Raw genomic sequence first — 25,603 nt, forward strand, 5'->3', positions numbered from 1 at the left:
AAATATCTGAGGGTATAATTATATTATTTATCATCTGAAATTATACCCTCAGATATTTGGAAAATTCTGTAATCCAAGAGAAGTTTTCCCTCTGCGTTCTGAATACCTGAAACAAATCACTATATTATTGGCACAGTATGTGTAACATATGGAAAAATTACTATGTCAAAATTGCATAGATTATCTATAAAAATATTAAGGATTGATAGAGCTATCCAGCTGCACATTTACATTCTATGTTTAGAAGTCAATGTACCCTTGATAGCCTATATTTATTCATTTTCTAATAAATTAATGCAGTAAAACATTTTAAAATGATGTAAATGTCAATAGCTTTTGTTGCAAACCAAAATTAAAAACTGGTTTCCTCTTCAAAGAAAAAAAGAAATAAAAGTTTAGAAGTTATCAAACATTCAACTGTGCTGTGTCCAATGAAGACTGTCAATTTCAGGATACTTCTACATACAATGTAAGTATAGGCAAATAATTGATCCAAAACTGTTTATTTGAGCAGCAGCTTAATTTACTTACCAACAAGTTAGCAGCATGCTCTTACCACCTGCCCCTTCCTGCCCTAGTTCTCAAAGGGTCTCTGTGTGTATTAGCTGATTAATATGATTTCCAGATATTTTGACATCGCATCAAGGATTCAATTACATAATTTGTATTGAGGACAAATTAGCTTTTATATATGTATGACACAGTTTAATTAATTATAGTAGCAGGGATGTTTTTCTTGTCTTTAACAATTTTTTTCTAATACTTGTTTTCCTATTCATTAAGTAACTCATAGTACCCAAAAGCTTGTTTGGGTAGACCTGGGGTCAAAGTGCCCATTTTCTTTCTTGGGAAAACAGACCCATGTGAAATTCAGTATCCTATCCTAATTCTGCCATGAAGGAGTACATTAAAAATGCAGAGGCCATGCTCTCATCCTTTTTGATTCAGAAGGTCATTAGGTCATTTTGATGGACACCAAAATTTTAAGAAATCACCTATTCGTGGCACAGAAAAATCCAATTGCTACTTCCAGGGAGAAAACCTTTTAGCAGCACCAAAATTTGAATAACAAAATCACATCTGCCAGAAAAATGATCTGTGATACTGTCATAACATCTCTAGTATTTTGCAGAATGACCAGCAAGCATCTCAAAACAGCGTAAATAGGAAGGTTTTCAACACGACTTCCACAATACTAGAAAACTTGCTGTATTTTTCTTCATATTTTCCCCTTGCATGTTCTTTCTTCTTAAATACCCTGAAAAGACACTTACACAATTTATGACCATGACCAAGCCTTCCCATATTTTTATTCTTCACTTAAGCAGGATGCCTTGAGCATCATATATCTTATCCATGCCAGATCAAACAAATGTCAGACTGAAGGAAAAGCCAACTGCTTGCCTCTGTGCAGAGTTGCAAGGAAACCAATCAGCATGTATTCTGTCGATACTAAACTAAATTTAGACCCAGGCAGCCCAAGTAGCCCTGACTGCCCTTATTCTCATTGATTAAAGGTGTTTAAGATCTTCTTTTTTTTAACTTTTTAAAAAAGATTTATTTATTTATTCATGAGAGACACAGAGAGATAGAGAGAGAGAGGCAGAGTAACAGGTAGAGGGAGAAGCAGGCTCCATGCAGGGAGCCCGATGTGGGACTCAATCCTGGGACTCCAAGATCATGCCCTGAGCCAAAGGCGGGTGCTAAACCACTGAACCACCCAGGGATCCCCAAGGTATTTAAGATCTTTAATGGATTAGGATCAAATTACTTGAGAATGATGTCAAAACAAAATGTAAAAAAAAAAGGTACTTTAATATGTGTTCATATGTATACTACCAGATAAAAATAACTTTCTTGCCTCCATTTGCATGGGTCTTCTACTTACCTACTATAAGTTGAATTCTTTCCTGCCAGTTTCACTACAGATCCAGTTGTTCAGTCATTTATTCATCAAATAATTTGTCAATGGTCTAATTTTTCAGGGTACTGGCCCAGCATGTGAAGTTTGGGAGAAAAAAAGAAAGACATTCTGTCCATTAGGCCATAAACTAAGCAGGTGAAGATTGCAATATATTATGATGAATGTTCCAACAGTATTGTGCCCAAGTTCCTATAGGGACATAGAAGAAGGTCATTTTGCTCAAACCAAGGAGAATAAGAAAGGAATTCTGCAAAACAGAAAAAAAAAAGTCATCTGAAGTTTGGTTTGAAGCTTATTCTGGAGTTTTTCATGCAAGGTGAGAACAGAAGTGAGAGAGCAAATGTCAGGAAAGGGGAGCAGCTGTAACGGGTAGAAATGCACAGATTTTTCAAATATATTTTGAAGGAAATATACAGACATTGGGGAACTTTAAGCAGGAGAGTTTAATGATCAGATTTACTATTCAGAAAGATTACTCTAAGTCCTCAATGTGGACTGAATTGGATGGAACTGAGGGTGTGGAGGACTAAGGATGTGCATTAAGTCATGAGGAGAATCGTAGGAAGACACTAATGGAGAGATGTTAAGAAAACAGAAAAGGGTAAGGTGAGAGAAATGGAGAAATCAGGCATAACTTCTAGGTTCTGCTGTTTCTGCTAGCTAGAAAACTATGATTCAAATTTCTAGACTTCAGTTGTAAATTAAATATGAAAACAAATGAAAATCATAAATAAAAAATAATTGAAATATTATCATTATAATACATAATTTCAAAAACTATTCTATTTGACTATTTAAAATTGACCTTGGTTTTAGTGTGAAAACCAGAATGGTCATCAGTAAAGCTAGATAGGTATTTAGTATTGTTGACTAAGTGCAGTCTACCATGGTTTACTAAACTGAGAACCAGCAATGCATCCATTAAACAATATTAAGACCCCGAAAGGTCTTCCTCATTCTCCATAAATGAATTATGAATAAAACAAAACCAAAAGCTGTTTAAGAGATAACAAGAATTAAAGAATTTGCAGCAGATGGTACCAGCTGTGCACATTTAATTCCAGCTCAAACAATCTGCCAAACAGTTAGACAGAACTGCTTTTGCATGGGAAATTGGAGTGTTTCAGAGCCAAGGAAGAAATCGGAGAGTAGTCTTTCTGGCATTAGTTTCAAACCTTTTATTATAATTAATATTAGTGGACAGAAACCTTCTTTCCTTTCTCTTCCTTCTTTGTACCATGTACATTTCCTCTGTTTCTCTCTCTGGCATATGTACACATACACACATATACACATACATGCATCAATGTTTCCATCAATTAAATAGTAAATAAACTCCAAGAGTTTAGTTGTCAAAATGTTATATATCAGGCATTTGGCAAATATATATCAAGTACAAAAAGGGTTTATTGAGGACATATTAAAGATACATTTTAAATCCTAGCATATTTCAGTATATTTATGAAGACATTAATATAAATAACAAAGCAAAAGGAAAGGAGTAATAAATGTCACAAAATAATCTGTAGACTTAAAAAAGAGAGAGAGAGATGCTTACAGACCATTGAAATGGACAAATACAACATGCCTGGAGATAATTAGACCTCAGCATGGAATTTGGATAGGCTAATAACAGATAAGCAAGTATTAAAGGCCAAGAGAGCAATGTTGTGGATACAAATATACTCACAGTGTTCATTGATCAGAATGGACTCACTAGATTGAGGAACTATCCATGAGTGGGTTTAATCTGATTTAAAACTATCAATTTATCCTTCAGATAATAATAATGGAGAACCATGAAGATTGTTTGAGAGGGTAAAAGCCATTATGAAATGATTATACTCAGTGCTTGATAGAATAGAACAGAAGCTGCAAGCCTGAAGACAGGGTAAATGGGAGGTCCCTGTAACAACAGGCGCATGAGCTAACTACTACCCAACTCAGATGATGGCAGTATAACAGATGGATAGGGTCACAGCAGACTCTAATATCAAGAATACATTTTCAGATACTAGCATTTGACTCTACGAAAGAAAGAAAGAAAGAAAGAAAGAAAGAAAGAAAGAAAGAAAGAAAGAAAGAAAGAAAGAGAAAGAAAAGAAGGAAGGAAGGAAGGAAGGAAGAAAGAAAGAAAGAAAAAGAAAGGAAAAAGTATAAAAATGAGTTTTTGACTCTGAGTAATTGGGATGAAAAAGGCAGTGATTACAGAGAATTTCAATCTGAAGAAGCAAATTTGTGGGGGTGGGGTGGGGGAGGAGTATATAGAAGAGGATGAGCGCAAAGTTGAATCTAAGGTGTTAAGAAGAGAACAAAATGTACATGGCTAGAGCTCAAACTGAGGCTTGAGCGCTCTAGATCAGACACACTTATATAAATCTCATTCTAAAAGAGGTGATAGTCATAAGAATACATAAGTATTTTGAAATAAAGGAATATTGATGAAATCTTAAAGAGGTGTCAAAATTTTCCAGCGGGGATGCTCCCATTTAGGATGGGGATAGGAAAAGAAGCCCATGGGGAGGTGGGCAGAGGGAAAAAGACACAGGTAATAGAGATCAAATTGAAATCCAGTAATCAGGTTCATAAGACAAATGTCATTGGTAGTTTTGTTTACTACATGTATTAGTTTCCTAGTGCTGCCATAATAAATTACTGGAAACTTGTCTTGAAACAATAGAAATTTATTCTTTCACAGTTTGAAATAAAGCTGTCACAGGATGGATTCCTTCTGAAAGCTCTGAGGAAGACTTCATTCCATGCCTCTCTCCTAATTTCTGGTAATTGCCAGCACTCTAGCATTCCTTGGCTTGTACATTCATCATATCTGCTTCCTTTTTCACTTTGGCTTCTCCTTTGAGTCTCTCTCTTTTTTAAGGACACTTGCCATGGATTTAGGGTCCACCTTAAATCTAGGATGATTTCACCTCAAGATCCTTAGCTACATTTACAAAGTCTTGTTTGTTTCAAAAATAAGGCCACAGGGCACCTGGATGGCTCAGTGGTTGAGTGTCTGCCTTTGGCTCAGTTTGTAATCTCAGGGTCCTGGGATTGAGTCCCACATCGAGCTCCCCACAGGGAGTCTGCACCTCTCTCTGTGTGCCTCTCATGAATAAATAAATACAATCTTTAAAAAAAAAAAAAAGGTCACATTCATAGGCTCTAGGGATTAGGATTTGGAAATATTTGGTGGGGATGAGGGTGTGGTGGGGTAGGTTCACTATTCAACACATTAAAACTATATAAGAAGGTATGGAATGATAAGTGTAAAAGATAACTTCTTACACTTTCACACTTCTTGAGTTAACAAAAACTCTGTGAGGTAAACAGTTATTCCCATTTTATTAAATCTCCTTCTGTTATTAAAATGTTATATAGCATTCCTAGCCTAAAGGCATCTTCAATCCTAGTTTGTTTATCTTAATGGCCTTACTGCATGCTGACCTAGACTTTATAAAGTATTTATTTTTCCTTTCGAAAGGAAGAATTTACGTTTATTCATCATATTCTTTTCCCCACCTTCTACTAATCACTGAGAGTGCAAGATTTCTAACCAGAAATAGACTTGTTTGTTGTTATTGTTATTATTTGTTTGTTGCTTCTTTTGTCATTGTTGTTGTTTGCTTTCATTGTGTTTTGGCTGTTGCTTTTTAATTTAAGAAAGGGCAAAGCTAACTGGGAAAAATAAGGATCAATATTCTTTTTCTGTCAGGAGAAGAACATTTTTAAAATCAAAATGGATAAACTGAGTGATGATCACATAATTGTTGGATAGCTTAATATCCTAAGAAATGCTGTTGCTATTGTATCCATATAGAAGTTTTATGTCATGCTATAGAGTGGAGGTTCATTCAAACCTACTCTAGACATGTGAAATTTCCCAAAATTCAAATTTGTATTCATATATTGGATATTTGAGGTAAATTCTCTATGTATTTGCAAATATAGCATTTCTTTGTAGTGTTACAGTCTATAACCAGAGACAAGAATATTCTAGATCTAACCACAGATTTATATTATATATTAATTAATATTAATTTCACTATTATATTTTTATTGTTTATTATATATTTTATTTATATTCATTATATAATAATTATTAAAAATGTTTAATAATAAATTATTATAATAAATTCCTGATGATTTCAATCAACTTGAAAGGTTAAATTGATTCTTTTTATAAACCACTGCATACAAAATAACAAAACAAATTGATTTGCTTATTCAATGAAATAATCTATTGATTAAGTTGTTTAAAAATGTGCCACTGGAGGTTTATTTGAACTGACCAATCATTATGATCTACTAAAGAAAAAAAATGTAGGAAAATATTGGCAAGGGTTCTTACTGTCTTCCAATGCCCACTTCTCACTGTTAATTTCACTTTTCTGGCCTCATCTGCCATATGTTTTCTAAAAGTATAACGTAACCTACCTGACTAAGTCCTAAATATGCTTATAGGTTTTTTAACTTGTAATATTTCCAGAAAACAATAACTCCACCAAGATTTTTCCTATAAAAAAAAGGGGGTTTTCCTATCAAACATCCCCAGATGACTCTAGAATGGCTCAAATGCATCCTTACTTGAGGTTTTCACCAATTCTCCCAGCTATGAATAATCTCCCACTATCTTGGTGTTTTATAGGCATCTCTCTTAAAGTAGTTATACTACCTTGATATTCACTATTGTAACTTGAGAACATATCCTATTCCTTCTGTTACATTGTAAGCTCCTTGGAAATAATGTGTAATTCTTACTTTTTGTGTCCTTGCAATAGGAACTCAAAATGATTTCTTAAATAAATGAGGGAACGCACAGATGAAAATGATACTTGCTACACAAAGAGCAAAGATGAAATTGATCCCTGTCCAGATGGGACAGCTATTTGTACTTACAATCCAAATTGGATTATGTGTAGCCAAACCAGAATCAGCTGCATTGATTTTCTTTTCTTTGGTGGCCAAAATGATCCTTTTAAGTCAAGGTCACAGTTATCTTCCTCTGAAGAAAGGATGTTTATATTGTTTGGCTTCCTGCACTCTTATTCTGGGAAATATTTCAACACTTGTTAATTTTAGATAAATTTGAAAAACCAATGAAATAACAGAATTGTTAGTGATCATTTGGGAAGTTTAAGTATTGGATCAAATTATGTAGTTGTGAACATTCATATGCTTTTTTTTTAAGTAGGCTCCACTCCCAACATGGGGCTTGAACTAAGGACTTTAAGATCAAGAGTCAGATGCTCTATGGACTGAGCCAGCCAGGATCTCCAAATATTCAAAGTCTTATGGTACAGACACAATTACATGCATACACTTATATGGGTTACAGACTTCAAATCTGTGAAACCTCCAACTGTATTATTATGAATGGTTCCTCTAATTTAAGATCTTATAAATATTGAGAAGAAAATAATTTTATAATTATATTTACAAAAAGTTAATGAATTCTGCTTTATCACCAATGGCAAAACCACTTCACTATCCTGTGAAAGGAAATTCTAGGCACAGGCCACATGTAGTTACCTTCTACCTGTGGACTGTATTTTGCTTACCTGGGGCTTCTAGGGTTATGATTAAATATAATTTAAAAATGGCTAATGTAGGGAACCTGGGTGGCTCAGTCATTTAAGCGACTGACTCTTGATTTTGGCATAGGTGCTGATCTTGGGTGATGGGATCAAGCCCCTTGCATACTCTGCTGTGGGCATGGAGCCTGTTTGGGATTCTCTCTCTCTCTCCCTCTGCCCCTCTCTCTACACTGTCTCTCTTTCTCTCTCTTTCTCAAAGTAAACAAACAAACAAATAATTCACCTTTTCAGAATTAACTTTCAGTTGTAAAATGCTTCATTGCTAGTTTAGATTTCTTAGCAAAATTCCATAAAATGGATGTTTAAGTAGATAAATGAAGCAAAATACCTGCTACCTATTCTATGATAGACTAAAAAGCTACAGAATAAAATGTATTAGTGGTTTCACTGTACTCTGAACATTTGAAAATATGCATTTATCTCAAGAAATTATAATCAATTTTGAAGATTAGCAGAGAATATGTGGATGATAATAAAGTCAGAGTGCCGAATTTCTAAGAGATAATAATGAGTTTATTGGCAGATAACTTCAGGGTATGAAATCAAATATGCATTGCATTATGATAGTAATTTTGATAGATTTGGTTTTTTTAAATATACACTTTTGATTTATGTTCTCTAAATATTTATATATTCTCAAGTGCATTGAGGCTGATATCATGTAACTATTAGAGTTAAAGAAATGATGATAAAAAAGATCTGCTACACTGGGAATTGAGATTTATTCAAATCATGTCAGCAAAACAACTTTATTACTTACAAAAAGAAGAGACGTGGGTTATCCTGATTGTTCAGCAAAGCCTCTTTCTGCTTAACTTTTAATTTTTATTCCTTTATGTAGAGACAAGTTAAGTGATATAAGGCCCAGGGTTAGCAGGAGAGTGAAATGAAATACACCCCAAGACAAACAGAAACATCTTTAAAGAGTCTCTCCATTCTTGTATTTTTTTCTTTCAGGACCACATATCCCCAGCTATTCACCATGGTTCTTTCCTTTCAGAAAAATGGGCTCCCATGCCTTGTGTTTAATTATCTATATACTATACATTACATTGTCTTTAGTTATTCAACAGCAGTTAAGAAAATTTGAATGCTAATGTACTGAATTTATTACATACGTGACTCATGTCAAATGTTAAGTTTTTTTATGGAGTCAAAATATGGTTTGTATGGATCCACCAATATACTGCCCTCAGTTTTAAAGTTTTTCCATTCTCTCAGTCTTCAAAATTATTACCCTTATATGACATAGAAACTTCAGTTTCTGACCTTCTTAATATGGCTAGAGCTTAAAAGATTGAAATACCTGTTAAGCCTCTCTCTTAATGAAATCGAAAGAGGAGTCAGGATATAAGAGGAATGAATGCCTAGGAAGGCACACTTAGTAACACTTCCAAGAGGTTCATCCCACCTCTCAGGAATACCTCCTGATTAATAGCAGGACACATACTTTTATCTACCTGATAACTTAGATTCTTAAATATAATTGTTTAAAGACAAGTTATGTTATCATGAACATTAGATCTTTTTTTTTTCTACTCAACCCAATAAGGACTATTGCAAACCGAGGAAATGTATAGACTTGAATTAGAATTCCCTCATTATTCTAGATTCAACATTTAAATTCAAATGTTTTATTTCCCAGGGGCTGAGGAGGTCAGACAAAATGAATCTAAGAATGGACATTTGTAGAAAAAAATGAGAAAATGAGTTCTTCCTTTGCTCCTACTGTCCTGGCAGTGCATTCTTTATAAAAATTATAAACAAACAGGGAAAGGCCTGCTTGATTAGTTGTAAATCACTGCTGATTTTTTCACCCTAGGTAATTTTTTTTTCCCCCAGCACACCCTTTGATTAAAAAATGTATCTCTACAATCAGAGGACATTCCACTCTTAACAGGCAGGACTATTTTAGACAATGATCCTCATGTAAGCCTGTATATCTGTGACATGAATTAACAAAACACTTTGTAAGTTTACAATTTGTCAAATGTATATATATTTCTTTCCAAAATTAAAGATGACCTCTTACCAATTCTTTGTTGCTTTTTCTCTGTGTACCTACTGTGCTTTGATTATTTTTGTGTGATATTGCCCTTGTGATACTAAAACACAGCAAATACATATGGAGCACCTGTTTAATATGATGCAATTTTTGAAAAGCTGTTTATCTTCTCCTTTTTAAGTGACAACTAAACCCCATTTTAAGATCAAACTTAATTTTGTTTCATATGTATTTTGAGGGAACTGAAAAAGAATGGAAATCTGGCACTTCCAGTTTAAAGAACCCTTCTGTTTCTAATCTAAACTCTTTTTAAAAGCTCTCAAGGGTACTTAATCATTGTGATTGGCTTGATGATCCTTGCCAAGTCACTTCCTTCCTTAATGTGTATGTGAGAAGATCAATAGGCTGCAAGAAGCAAAAAAATAATATGAAAGGGGGTTGGGGTGGTGTTAGTAATCAACTGGCAAGTATAAAAAGGAAAAAAAAAGGTTTTTATATGCGTACATATATATTTTAAAAATTGATCACCTTAAAAATTGATCACCTTTAAGTTACTTTATAAATCTTTGCTTTTCTATAATTATACAGGTAAACTTACATAAAAATCATATTTTTGTTAGAATTTTTAATAATTTTTTTAAAAATTTATGTATTATAGTCACAGAGAGAGAGAGGCAGAGACACAGGCAGAGGGAGAAGCAGGCTCCATGCACCGGGAGCCCGATGTGGGATTCGATCCCGGGTCTCCAGGATCGCGCCCTGGGCCAAAGGCAGGCGCTAAACTGCTGCGCCTGTTACTAGAATTTTTAAAACAAGCACTTTTGTGTGCTAGCATAAGACAGTACAAATGGGCAAGCATAGTGATTCAGATATTAGACATCATAGGTTCATATTTTATCTTAGTTATATTACATCTGGCAAGGCAAGATAGCTAAATTTGTGTATCAGTTTCTTCACCAATAAAATGAGGATATTTGTAGTACTTGTCTCAGCAATTTGTAATGTGATTGAATAAGAGGTGCCATGTAAACCTTACACACTGTTGACAGAGAGAGAAAGAGCACAAGCAGGGGGAGTGGTAAGCAGAGGGAGAAGTAGGCTCCCTACTGAACAGGGAGCCTAATGTGGGGCTCCATTCCAAGACTCCAGGATCATGACCCCAGGAAGGCAAATGCTTTACCACTGAGCCACCAAGGCACCCCATTACCTAATTTTTAAGTCTTTCTAAAAGTCTTAAGTGAGTCTATCTACAATTGTTCTGCTTTCCCACAGATTAGGTGAGATAGGTGATTTCTTCCTCCCAAATTTAGAAACTGTATTTTTCCTTCTGGATAAATTGAGGGATTTCTCATCCAGTATTTTGGCCAATAATGTTATTTTTCTGGAATACCTTTGGAAATGCTCTCTTGGAGAGGAGTCTGCTTAGCATGGGAGAAAAAAAGTATGATCCAGCACTAAATGTATTAAATTAAATGTCTGTGCTCCTGATGATGACTTTGAAGAAACCAATTCATTTCTCCATGCCTTAACTTTTCTCATCATATAAAATATGATTTTCTATACCTGGGAATCCAGAAGATGTGGGTAAAGAAATGGTTTATGATTTGTGATGAGCTATAAAACTAAAAAATGCAGCGTTGCTCAAGGTATTATGAGTTACCAGATAAATGTTTTAACAACTTCACATTGAAATGCAAGGGAGGATTCGTTTAGGGAAATACAATAATTGAATTATTGGAGTAGCAGGTTTGAAAATGAACATCGGAAATTGGTATCTTAGTAGCAGTCATGATGGTCCCATAGTGAAAGTTTCTTTTGCACAGTAATTCCTGTTAAAATACTTCTGACTTTTGAGAAATAAAAGTTTTTTTGGTTTAAAGTCCTCCTATCTGGATATATATATATATATATATATATATATATATATATTCTCCATGTGTTCAAATTGATCGCATACACCCACGATTTTTGTTTTCTTTTAATAAAAAATATATTCAGTAGAAGTTATTAACCTCTGCACACTTGGTAAGGAGGGTTTTGTCAAGTGTCTTAATTAAGTCCAAGGACCTGTTTGAATCTAACTCCTCGTTCAATCCACCACAGGCAACAGCAGCAGCCACACACTCTGACATCTTGACTAAAATCAATGCCAGGGCCGCCACCAAAGCAAGCTTTTTTAGAGTTGATTTTCCCAACCGCGATCTAGTCCCAATCTTGCCACCCACTCACCTTTGAAATCTGCATATTCGGACAATAAAAAAAAAAAGCGCTGGTGGGAAGGAACACTATTCTACTACACCGCCCTTAATGTACCTCTCCGAATTTAATGAGGTCAGTTGGGCGTCTACAGCATCTGCCTCTGGTTAAGGCTCCTTACCCAAAGAGAAATCTCTCTTTAGTACACACACATCTGAACACATGCATGCACACGCATATATATGCACTAATACGTTTGGGAAAACACCCACGCATAAAAAAAATCACACCCTCCCGCATCTTCCGTAAACACACACTCTTACCCTTCACAACTGCACACACACACACACACACACACACGCACACACACTCCTGGGAGGATCTCAGACCCACACAAAATGCCACGTACCCGGGAGTGCTTAGAATCCTTCCTACGTCTGCAGATTGAGCCCACTCGACACGCACCCCTATAGACACTCGCAGTGTGCCCACTTCCCGGAGCAGAATTCCCTCCAGATGCAACAACCTTGCTCCCCTGAGCGGGCAGTTTCACGTTGAGCCCAGGGACAAAAAGCTGACCAGGGTGATCTTGGGGTGTATGGGACGGAAGCCATCATTTGTGGACAATGTGGAGAGATGCAAACTCAAATTGGACAGTCCTCTTGACTAAGCCCTGCAGATAGATGCTAATCCCCTGATAGCCTTCAGCAAGCAAATGGAGACAGGAACCACCGTTGCAATGATCTATTCCAGAACCAGTGCTGCAGCCCACCGCCCCCCCTCCAGAGATGGGATCAGATTCCAGAAAAGTCAGATCACCAATCCGGCGCCTAGTCTAAGGAACTTGCAGCTAGATCTGGGCCAGGATCGGCCAAAAAAAAAAAAAAAAGACTAAGAAATCGGCACACGGGAGGCAAACGCGCTTGTCTCGGGACACAGCTCCCCTACACCGTGGGATGAAGGAAATGGGATCCTTTCTGGATGTGGAAGAGAAGCGGGTGACTGAGCTACGGCCAGTAGATGGCGCAAGAGCTCTTCCCTTGTACAGTGTTAACCCTTGAGTGGTGTGGCGCTGCCGAGGCCAGATGTATAGATACATACATTTTACGTTTTGAAAGAAACCTCCCATTTACATATTTGGGACTGATTCAGAATTAAGACAAATGAGTCTGTTCTAGATAACTACCACAGATACAGTCGTTTAACAGTAGCACACATTAGCTGAAAAGCGGCTCGGGCGGGGGGGTGTGGGAGGAGGATGAAAGGGCGAACTATTTAGGGGAAATGACTGGCTCCCTCTCCACCTCACCCCCGCCCTGGCCACGGATAAAATCGGTTCACAGAATCATAGAAACCTGATTACGGGTTTACACGTAGGCCTTTGAATATGTAAATGCATGCGTGCAAATAAATTCTCTGTAATCTTTTTCAATTAAATCACAGGATAATAAATGCGAGACGCCTGCCTGAAATATACTGCAACTACAGTAGTAACACATGTCCCATTATAAGGACGTGGGCATCGATGGGGCCCGATTCATTATCAGCATGGTTTCCCCAAAAGCAGCGCAGATCCTCCGATTAAAATATTCCTCCAACATGTTTCTGTGTTCGCAGGCTGCATCGGAGAGCTCCCTAACATAATATTTCTCTGGCTGCTTTTACAGGCGGAATTGATCTGTTCGGGGGGGATTTAAAAATAAATAAATAAATAAATAAACCAAGCCCCTTAATTTCAAATATTGTGGGGAGTTTGTCAGAGAGCGGAGCTGGGCTTTAAGAAGCTCACTAGTGGTTTCTGGTGGTTGCTATAACGAGCTAGAATCGAGGTAGATTTTGGTGGAGGGGGGGGAAAAAAGCACAGGAAAAGGCAGAATCCAGAGTAGCAGAGACTTTGTGCCCCCGTTGGAGAGATGGTTGAGTCCTCGTCAAGGTTGCTGTGGTATCCCAGAAACACCATTCACTCCGAGCTGTGACCGCGCACCACCAACAGCAACAACTCCACTGCGCCGGGCTGAGGAGCAGGAATTAGGAGCTCGAGAATAATATGAAAGGGATCCGCAAAGGGGAAAGCCGAGCAAAGGAATCCAAGCCCCGGGAGCCTGGCACGAGAAGATGCGCTAAATGTGGCCGCCTAGACTTCATCCTGATGAAGAAAATGGGGATTAAAAGTGGATTTACGTTTTGGAATCTCGTCTTTTTACTGACGGTGTCTTGTGTGAAAGGTAGGTCTGCTTTCGGAGGGGGGGGGGGTCCCCTCTGCTTTGGATGGAGGTGAGCTGACTTGTCGCCGGGGAAAAAAGGCTGGTAGCTTACTTTGCAATTTGCTCCCATAAAATAATGATAATAATACTGAAGAAGGAGTTGATTCACAGCCCTCTCGCCGTCCCCCCACCCCAGATAGGAAATGCATTTTGCTTGCCAGATTTGGCGTTCAATGCAGTGATTGAGCTTGTGCTCAATAAATATTCTTGCAGTATGCTCAAACGAATACGTGAGTTGGTTCGTATAGCTTCTAACTAGTGGATATCCAGCAGAATTCCGCTGCAAGACTTTACTTGGTGGTGAGGATTACCTTGATTTCTAGTCAGCCCAGTGGGGTTTGATGCTTTGGCTAGAATACATATATTAAAGACACTCCTGCAAACGCTTTTTAACCCTTTCAGGTAGGAAAGTTACTGACAGGCTAGGAATGTGCTGATGTTAATTGCATTAGGGCCCAGGGGTCTTCCAAGCATCCCCTCACTAACATGAATGTCTGAATGCATATGTGAATTATTACTACGTGGGTTCTTATGCATTGATTGATAAATGCTAGGGGAGCTCCCCCCGGTAGAGGTCTGGCTTAAAATGAGGCTTTAAAGGGGTCTGAGATGCCACGAAGTGTAACGATCCACCTTTGGGGATGAATGAAGGTAGGAGGAAAGTCATTAGCTGACGACCAAAAAGAAAATCCCCAGCAAGTCTCAGCGTTCAGACAGGTAGAGTGAGTGTCACATGCACAGACAAGGGGAGGGGGTGGGTGGGATGTAAAATGTATCCCTAAGCAAGAAAGCAAGGGACAGTCAGAATCCTTGGAAGAAAAGCTGTCCTCAGGGAGAAAATAGATCTCCGGGTCTGTTCCACAACTTCTCCTGCACCCTGCTGCCCATTAATTGCTGCAAAGAATACTCAGGAGGTGTTTATGACTCATGCCATCGTTTTTGAAAAATCACCTCCCCGTACTCATGGCAGCTCAAATAGATGCGATGGATGTCGCTTTCAGTGAAGCTAGTTTCAAATCCCGGGTGTCTGTGTGTCGGGGGTGGGGGTGGAGGGTGGGGGGTGGGGGGGTGTTTTGGCCCAGGCGCGCCAAGGCTGTCAACACAAACTGGACGCTTCTTCCTTTGTAAAGGAGTGCCTCTCTGAACCGCAATCGGGCCGCGTCTCTATGAAACAGTTTATTGTCCAGCTTGCAGCTGGCTGTCCCCCCACAGAAGGCAGTCCATTTGCATTCAGTGGAAATGATAATTCATGTTTTGGGTGGAGGGAGCTTGGAGGGGTTACCTCTCATTCTATTAGGAGCAACGATGGGAGACATGTCTCGAATTTTAATTTACATCCCTAAATGCCAAGAAGTCGTCTCTGGAGTCTGTAGCAGCAACTGTCTTGTAATCCCAACGTGCTCCTTAAAGCTTGATCTCCCCCCCCCCCTCCACACACACACACACACCACCCCCCACCCCAGCCTCAGCTTAGCTCCAAGGCAAAACGCTTGTCCTAAGCGGCGTAACTACACTGCCTCGTGCACAAAAAGCGTCTCGGGTTGCTTACAATGGGTTCGTTTTCGTCGCCGGCTCGACGTGCGAGGAGCCTCACATTTATGCTTAGTTCGCCTGCCACTGGGAGTCGGTGGCTAATGGATGGCCCTGGGGCTGACTGCTAGACGCGCGCTCGGCGTGGGGGAGGCGCAGGCAGCCAGCAGCAGCTCCTGGCAGGAAAAATGTTGGGGTGGCTCCTGCTAGAGGATGACCGGGGGTTAAGTGCGAGTTTGCATGTGGTACCTGTTGAGCCAAAACGCATCCGAGGGGCAGATGGGGGGAGGGAGTCTCCAAAGCCGGGAGAGCTCGCCAGCCCGGTGAACACTGAGCCGCGCCGCCTGCAATCACAGCCCGGCTGCCCGCACCTACCGTAAGTTCTGAATAAGACGCGCCGCTAAAAAAAAAAAAAAGGAAGAGCCCGGTAATTTGGTTTAATTGGGACCAGAAACGGGACCCCACTCCTTTTACTCACAGCTCCTGGACTTTGGACTGAGACCATTGGTCTCCACTCGGTATATTCCAGTTTGAGGGACGTGGAGAAGAAAGAGTGTATCACCCTCCGCTTTGGTCCCGTTCAAAATCAATTTTTCACGGAACTTGAAAAACATTCTAATGGTAATAAGGTTCTTCTTTGTCACTTATCCGCCACTCGGAAGGTTTCTCCTGTATTTTACAAGTTGGAACGCGGTCTTCAAATTCTGAGAAGCAAACTTCCATGGGCCGTGGGCTTCAGATCCGTTCCCGATGGTCGGTGGATGGTGCCAATCTTAACCGGCTTATTCGCCTTTCCCCTCTTCTTATTTAATTTAATTTCACCTCAGTCTCGAGGTTTCCCTAAAACCATGATTGCTGAAATTGCTTAAATGGTGTTTCCCCCAGTGTCTATGCCCGCTTTGTTTTCCACACTGTTTCTTCTGGGTTCTTGGGCCCAACGGAAAGCTCAGAGTGGGGAGTCGTTTTACGGGCTTTGCAGGTCCTAATCTAGGCGGGCAGGAGTGTTCGGGAAGTCCGAGGTGCGCGATTTTCCACGTAAACAGCTCAGGCCACAGAATTCCACCTCCGGCCCAGACTTTTCATCCCTTCACCATCTCACCTCCGCCTGCAACAGCAACGACAAAGAGGCTCGGTGGGAGGAAACGCCTCAGAGTAGAAGACAAAGTGGCCTCCAGTCGCAGGCCTGAACTGCTCCAGTGGGGTTGAAATGACAGCCAACCTGCCCGGGCCCTTTTATCTCCACTGTCAGCATCTCATAAAAAAGGTGGCGGAGGGAGGACACCAAATCGGGGTGAGGAGCTGCCTGGACCTGACACATGCTCATTCTGAGGACACACACACACACACACACACACACACACGCACGCGCGCCCTCGCGAGCGCGCGGGGCCGCGCAGGCAGGCAGAGGTTCTGGAAATGCGCCTGCAGCTGCAGCGCGTCTGGTGAGGTCTCACTCACGTACAAACTGTGACTCTCCAAGTCGTGCTTAAACGTCCCGCCCACGTAAACAGACACTCAGGGGTACTTTCCCACGCTCCATCTCGGGAGACCACACAGCCAGGGCGGAAGGTGCCGTGCAAGGGGGACAGGAGCCCTGCGAAGGTACAGGAAGCCTTGACCTCGGTGGACAGGTGGGAGCCAGTGTGCGGCGTTCCGCACCCTGCATCGGGGAGCGCCTCCGGGGGCTCCGGCAGGACCCTGGACTCCGAGAAGGATCCACGTTTCTGCGTGCCCCGGATTGCAAGGAGCTCCTACTCCCGCTCTTCTGGAAGAGTGGGGTTCACATCCTCTTCCCCGGCTAAAAGGGGCGCGGGGTCCCCGCGGGAGGAGAGCTGCCAGCGAACCCTGACGCATCTTTCGCCTTAGCCAGGGCGGCCGCGCCCCGGAGGTCTCAGACCCCTGCGTGTCCTGGGGACTGATGGCCTCACTCCTCGCCCTCGGGCCGCAGTCCGACCCTACAGAAAATACCTGTCAGGTCTGAAAAGCTTGAGGGAGCTTTCCCACCAGGGAATGGAGTGAGTTAAAGTCTTCACGAAACAGCAATGACAACAAGCAAGCAAACAAACAAAATCCAAATAAATAAAACCCACCCCCCCCCCCAAACCCCCCTTCATCGCCACCATCAAAACCCTTCCCTTGAGGTTAGCATGTCTGAGATACCTGCTGGGAGATAAAATGGTGTGTTTGAGTCCGGGGTCCCGCTGCAGTTTGGACAGGTATCATCCTCCCGTCTTTTTCCTTTGGGAATAGGCTCCTTGAGATCTCAAAGAACCCCCCGAGGCTGAAACTGAGAGCCTGACTTGGCCTGGGCGCGTGCGTGTGTGTTTCTGGGAGGAGGGGATCCCCGTGGACTGACACCGAGGGGCCTTCGCGAAGCCTGCAGAGTGCATGTGTCTGTCGGGGTGGGGCTCCGGGGCTGAAATGCGTGGCAGGTAACACACGTTTGTGTTCCCCGGGGACTCCGGACGGTCGGTGGTGCGGTGGACACTGCCGCCGCGCTGTCCGGAGGGGGCGCCGACAAAAGTCCCTTTCCCCAAGCTGACCGCAGCGCTGCCCTCACTCAAACAACTTCTCCAGTGATGGGCACTCAGGGAGTTGGAAAAACTCACTGGGGAGCAAGTAATTGGGATTGCTGTCCCTCTACGACCCCTTCCTCCCCACCCCAGCTCGGTCACTGGGGAGAAAGGGAAGCAGCAGCCGGTCCCAGGGTTCAAGCGCCGCAAGGGCTTAGCTGGACCGTAGGGGAAAGGGCAGAAGAAATGAAGCAGCATGGGGTTAACCCATCACCCTGTGATCCTCCACCCGCGCTGCTGGAGTGGCCAGCTCAGGGTTGAAAGCCGGACGCGCACAGGGATTGCAGCACATTGCAGAATAATAATGAAGCCGGACGACCAAAGAAAGAAAGATCGACCCAGGCATCAGACGAATTCCCTTCTCCCTGAACACGTCGCCTTCGGGGGAGGCTTTGCACCACCAAGTTGCTAAGCCAACCCAATTTACCGCCCTGAAAAACCTTGAGCAGCTCCCAGAATTCTGAGCTGAACTTCCCCTGGACAGTTACCTTGTCGAAATTGTTCTGAAATGTCATTTTGCAGCACTGTGTTTTCCTGAATCTTCTACTGTTGGGGGATTGGGTGGGGGAGGGGGGAAGGCTGCATCAAGCCTGAGTAGGAAGACTGTGTGAGAAGAAATAATTAAGGAGCAGGGCTCAGCTCCTTGAAAACCTGATGCCAGCTTCCTTGAGATCCTTCAAGGAGAACAGGCATAGAATTACTCTAGGAGCATAGACTTAGTTGCAGTAGTTGTTGTTGCTCTTCATTATATTAATTAGCTTTGCTATTTGTGGGATAGCTGAATAGATTTTGGGTATATATGTCTTTTCCTTGAACACACAATCTGGTACCTAAGGAAACGGTGAAATAATAAAGCAACAGCAAATGGCATCTACACATGATTCTATATATAGTAAAACTCAATCACAAGTGAGCTCTTATAAAAGGAGAGGTAAAGCAATTAATAATGTCTTTGTACTTATGTGGACCCTCTATTGCAAAAATACTTGTTGAAGATCTCAAATTCAAATAACTGAAAGGGACTTAACTTCACTAATCTCCACATACCCTCCTCCTTGTATACCAAAAGGTGACTTTCTTCTCAACATCAGGGTCTCCAGAAAGGGCTTCAATGTTTTGTCCAGTTTGTTAAAATGACTGTGAAACACCAACAACATGTCTACTAAGGAAGCTGTTACTTTGGGCAATATGACTATTTGAGAAAATAGGCCATTTTGTACTTCAAAGTCCAAAGTTTGAAAGATTAGAAGTAAAATGATTGCAAATTAAAGATTAGAAAAAATGTGTGACATACAAATCCAACTTAAGGCCTATCTATCTATCTATCTATCTATCTATCTATCTATCTTAAAACATAGCTTCTAAAACATTTCTACCTCTTTTGTCCATTCCATTTTCTCATAGGACAAAGGGGTATGTAGTTTAGGGATACAGTGGAAATTCTGATGGGGCTTTTGAAGGAGTTCTGCGAAGGATGTTAGAACAGATGCTATTGTTACCAAATTCATCTTTTCCTTCTTAAACAGGTGAGTGCTTCACAGTATTTTCCAAAGAGATCAATCTCCATCTCTGCAAGGTTTTCTCAGAATTAGGCCCCCTTTAAGGCTCATTCTTACCAGGAATATCACATTTACAACTGTATTGAGAAAATTTCAACACCTTCTTGTATTCAGGGATTCAGTGTTGATGGTCATCCTTCTGCCTCTCAAGCCTCCAATCTTGTAGCCATCAAATGCATTTCATGCCATCAAACCCTTTGTTAAGCTACTGCTTGGTGCTGCTTAAAGATTCCTAAGGATTAATATTTTCTATATAATCATGGCCTATTGACCACAAGCCCATTTGAAATCTCCTCTAGAAGGTCTACATTTTCAGCATTCATCTGCATCACACACCTCGTAATTGGACAAATGAGGATATCAATGGTAATCACGTGGTGTTAGATATCACAATATTATTCAATCAGCTTTTAAATGCTAGCACTACAGTGATTTTCTAAGTGTTCCTGAACAAATAGCATCAACATTCTCTGTAAGCTTGTTAGCTTACATCTCAGGTGCCCAACCAAGGCTTACTGAATGCCCTGGTAGTCGGGCACAGACATTTGTGTTTTTAACATCCAGGTAATTCTGTTGTCTGATAATTCTCTAAAGTTTGAGAAATTCTCTAAGATTTGAGAACCACTATAGCAAAGACTGAATTCTGGAGCTACTAAGATCCGAAGTCAAATCATGATTTTTGCCAGCAGTTATTTCTGTACTAGCAACTCAGCTTTCCTAAACCCCAGTTCTATTATCTATTAAAAAACAAAACAAAACAAAACAAAAGAGATGTAGAGTATCAGTGGTCCGATAGGGAGAGGAAGATTATACATTTAACATATATATTGTCGGGTAGCTATCATCAGTATTATTCAAATGCATTTCCATCTGCAAAGTCAGTGTAAATTCCCACATACTACATCCCTAACTTGTTGCCCTAACTTGTCCATAGCAATAAATAAAAAATCTAGCAGCTTCTTACTAGCCATTATTTCACTTTGGCCACGTTCCCAGGCTATTATATATTGGAGAAATACTCTGAAACTTCTGCTTATCACACTTACATATTTACTTCAGGCTCCATGCAGCAGGGCAGACCCATAGTTTAAAAATGTTACCCTTGCTGTCAGGCTAATTTCATCCACTACATTCCAACATTAATTTAATATCAATTGATTAAAATACCAAATTTTTAATTCGTCTTGTCACAAATTGTGATATTTACAGAACTCTGGAAGAGTTCTTAAATATTAGCTAGAACTCTGGAAGAGTTCTTAAATATTAGCTAGTTCACTGATCATGTTTTTTTTACAGGAAATGCACATGCCTAGAAAGGATAAGTGATTTTTACTAGGTTATAAAGTTCATTAGCTCCAGAACTGAGACAAGATCATTGGGCAGTCAAGTTCACATTCAACTTTCTATCATACCTTATCAGGCTTACTAGAGTTTAGTCAGATGACATCAATGAAGAGGGTCACAGAAGTTAATATATGAGTACCATATATCAATTAGTATTATATAAAGTATTAGTGATTATATGTTTCATGGTAATTTAAAAAAAATCATTAACCAGGGCAGCCCTGGTGGCACATTGGTTTAACGCCACCTATAGCCCAGGGTGCCATCCTGGAGACCCAGGATTGAGTCCCACGTTGGCTCCCTGCATGGAGCCTGCTTCTCCCTCTGCCTGTGTCTCTGCCTTTCTCTCTCACTCTGTGTCTCTCATGAATAAATAAATAAAATCTTAAAAATAAATCATTAACCACTAAAGTTTTGTAGAAGACAAAAAAATAGTTATGGAATGAAAATATTTTCTGAGGCTCATATAATATGTAACATCAAATAATAACATCTTCAATAAAGTCTATGTAAGTCTTACAAGTCAATAAAAATAAAATCAGTGTATTGAATTTTTTTATGTCTCGTAAAGAATTTTAAGGAATAGTATTTAAAATCAAATTCTCATTTATTCTTACAATCTGGACATAATTTCTTATTTAAAAGCTTTTGAATCTAGAAAATCTGTTCTGAAATTGTTTTCTTCATGTTTTTATCATATTTAAGCCATATTAACATAAAATTTATGCAGTCCCTCTCATCTGCATTTACAACTGTATATTTCTCTCACATGATCTATATAAGACAATGGTGTCATTCAAAACTCTACCATATAAATTATAGTACATTCTATAAATATTAATAGTGTAAGAACAATTGATAATGTTAGGGATTATATTCAATTTTAGTGATATCTGAAATATTTTAAAACTCTCTTTAAGATATGAGTAAAATCTCCAAAATTATGAATACTACTACATTTGAAAGGTTTAAATGTTCAGAAAGTGATTGAAATATACAAAAAGTAATGAGTGATTCTCTTAAAAGCTATATTTGTAATGCTCAAAACTATAAAGTCCTTCTTCCTTGATTTGTTTTATGTTAACAGATTATATAAAGGGGTATTTATGATTATATAGTTTTAAATAATGAGGAAGTTTTTCAAACCTATGACAAGTTTAAAAATATACTTGGATACCACTTTGAGAGGAAATTTTTAAATGGAAACAGACTCTGCAGAAATGGATTTATTAAATCTCAAATAACATTGGAAAATCCAGGACTACATTCTAGTTTTCCATTAAATAAGTCCATTAGGTTGACTCTAGAATGCTCAAAAGTGCTTGCTATAGGGGATATAGGATATTAATACATTTGGGGAAATAGTACCAGGGTAGAATTCTTTGTTATGTCTCCCTTTCTCTCTTTTAATGTAGAAATTTCATGCTAAGCCTTTTCTATAAAGTGTACAATTTACATATTAAACAGTGGTTCTCTCCCTCATTTTCCTGTTTTGACTTCTAACAAGCATCTTGTGAGATGGCTCTTATCTCCTATATACAGATTATTATCTCCATTTACAAATTATCCACATTATCTGAGGCCAGAGAGGTATAATGACTTTCCATGATCATAAGGTTAGTTAGTTGTTGAGTGAAATCTGAAATTATAATAGATTCAGAAGCTCATAGACTTATTGAAAGTTGAAACTATAAGAGCCTAAGTTCCTAATTAAACTTGAGTTTCAAGAGAAAAACTGAGACCTTCAGAATTTAATTTAAAAGAAAGACTAAAATTAATTTTCAGTATATATATATGTATATTTCAGTGTGTATATATATGTATATATGTATATTCAGTATATATATGTATATATGTATATATATGTGTATATGTATACATAGTATGTAAATATATATATAATCTTACAGTAATACATAAGTTGTTTTATAATCTTCAACATTGTTTGCTCAAGTTGGCTGAAATGATTCTCCTAACAGTCCAGTAGGACAAAGGTAAAGATATTTTTAGTCTTGTAAAGAATAGTAAGTGAAGTAAATGCACAGTAATGCATAAGTATGTCACTACAAGATATAAAACTATTTAGTGCATTAAGTATAAAACAGCAGAACCAAAATTTATAACCCTTAGATCCTAACCCAGTACTCTTGAGTAAAATGTAAAATTTATAAATGCATATGAATATAAGAACATCACAAATAAAATAATACTTGAATATAAAATGTTTTACCAATTGTATCATAGACCTTGGCAAATAAATTTGTTCCATTTTGTACCTTAATTGTCCATTCAGTTCTATAGAATTTTAATAATGTGAAAGTTCTTATAACTAGTCTAGTGTCTAATAGTCAGGAAATGGGCATTAGATTTATTTGTGGGGGCAAAGGAATGTGCTTTAAAAAACATCATATCCAAGCTGCATCCACATACTCTACTTCATTCCATAGCTGCATCCTAACTAAAAATATATGAATAGTGATGTAAAGAAGAGACAAGTCAGAAAAATGAAGTGACTCGGCAAGATTTAAAAGGTGCAAAATAGGGGATCCCTGGGTGGCTCAGCAGTTTAGCACCTGCCTTCGGCCCAGGGCATGATCCCAGAGTCCCGGGATAGAATCCTGCATTAGGCTCCCTGCATGGAGTCTGCTTCTGTCTCTGCCTCCCTCTCTCTCTCTCTCTCTCTCTTTCATGAAATAAATAAAATCTTTAAAACAACAACAACAACAATTAAAGGGTGCAAAATAGTCTTTAAATTTCCTGTCTAGTCTAAGTTTCTCTTAATTTTTGGGTACTGCTTTATGAGCTACTTTATTTAGTCATAATTGGTTTATGGGAATAAACCTCCTTGAGAGAGACTACTGTGCCTTACCCAAAATCATGAACAGACTCAAAATAATATTTCCTGAAGTAGTCATGTAAGGAGACACAGTTACAGAAATGTAATAATATTGGTAAATGATAAAAAATAACATTTAATTTAAAGATTAACCTAAAAATTAAATAGAGGCATTGAAATATACACCATCATCTTATAAAAGAAAAAAATGCACCTATATATGTACTCAACTATACTTAAATATAAAAAAAAATAGTGTTACCTTTTCTTGTGAAAGCGATAAAATCTATTTTCATATATAACAAAAGTACTTTTGTCCTTTCTGAACTTTTGACTTTCCCGATATAAATCGACCTTTTTCTTACTTGCATTATTAAAATTTCACTTGTGAATATAATTTTAGAATGTCATTTTAACCTACATTTTTTCTTTTAAAGCTCAGATATCTTAAAAATGCCTTCATGTGGATTATTCATAGAATATACTTATTATGTTGGATACTTTTTAATGAGACATTCTTATTTTAAATGATTTTGAATCTTACAATAGCTAGATGCAGATTTCTCCTAAGTTGGTAAAAGTCAGGCATAAAGGTACATCTAAAATCTGTCTCCTAGTCTATTTCCTACCATTTTGCATTCCAGAATTTTATTTAATGTTGGAAATTGACTAACAGCCAAATTCTCCATTTTAAAATTGATTCTAATAATTCACTTTATTGAAATTTTAAATTACATATCAGCATTTTCTTTTATTTTGGTGATGGGAATGGGAAGCAGATTGATAATTGAATGCCTTTTCTTGAGCTTGTTAATATTCCCATTCAGTTACTTAATAAAATTATCAGTTCTGTTTTATTGTTTTATATTATTCTAAATTCTCAGATATCTATTTTAGTTTTCTACAGGGACCTACCTTTTATTTTTTGTTTGTTTACATCATGAGAGTTGTCTGACTTGAAAGAAATCTGAAGAAAAAATGCTGTTAATTTCATTTTCTCTTACAATACCAGATAAGTACCTGAGATTTACCAAGTCAATAAAAACATATTTATAAGCTGTTTTTATTATGAGTGTGTTAATAGAAGAGAATATGAATCTAGTCTGTTGTTAAAAGGCTTTAACTTCTGGCAATCTGTAATTTTTAGAAACGGTTCTGTTTTCAATATATGAACCATTATTTTCATATATAGGAATGACTCTTTGAATCTGTTATTGGAGGTGTAATTTGAGTTTCCCCCAAATTTTGGTAATGATTTATGCTGATCTATCTGCATGTTGTAATATGGAGCTCTGTGTTGCTAAAAGCTGCATTTGCAAGATAACAGATCAAAGTTAGGGAAAACAGGTAGAATAAATACAAGGAAATATCCTAGAGATGAAACATGCCACCTTGGATTTATTGACTCCATGCTCTAAATGACTGAACTATGTAGTCTTGGCAAAATATTTACTCTGTTCACATATATAGAGAAACTCTGAGTTAAGGTTTTTTGGCTGATGTCTAAATCAAAACAGCTGAACTGATTCAAATGTTTTGTGTAAACAAATTTGCATCCATGCTGCTAATTTGTGTGCCAACTTCCAGCTTCATAGTTTCTAAGATGATGGAGATGATAAACTCTCTTAAATGAAGTTTGCAATAGAAATGTTGACAGGCCTATGATTACCTGTATTGAGTTCATGTCCAATGGTCTTTTCATGGCTTTTAAAGAAAAATTTTCACCTATAAATACAACTAGTACTTGACTGCTCTTTTATCCGTTAAATCTTTTTAAA

General features: G+C 38.6%; 1 protein-coding gene across 3 annotated transcripts in view; it reads left to right on the forward strand.

The window, feature by feature from the left end:
• Positions 1-13,651: 13,651 nt before the first annotated feature.
• The window catches only part of CSMD3 (CUB and Sushi multiple domains 3), a 1,188,176-nt gene continuing 1,176,224 nt past the window's right edge, over positions 13,652-25,603 (forward strand). For all 3 annotated transcript variants that reach the window (XM_041769740.1, XM_041769741.1, XM_041769742.1), the window contains exon 1: positions 13,652-13,944. In XM_041769740.1, coding sequence (XP_041625674.1) covers positions 13,767-13,944 — 178 coding nt within the window. In that variant the 5' untranslated portion in view covers positions 13,652-13,766. The remainder of the gene's footprint in view (positions 13,945-25,603) is intronic.

This window comes from Vulpes lagopus, chromosome 9, assembly GCF_018345385.1.
Source record: "Vulpes lagopus strain Blue_001 chromosome 9, ASM1834538v1, whole genome shotgun sequence".
NCBI lineage: Eukaryota > Metazoa > Chordata > Mammalia > Carnivora > Canidae > Vulpes > Vulpes lagopus.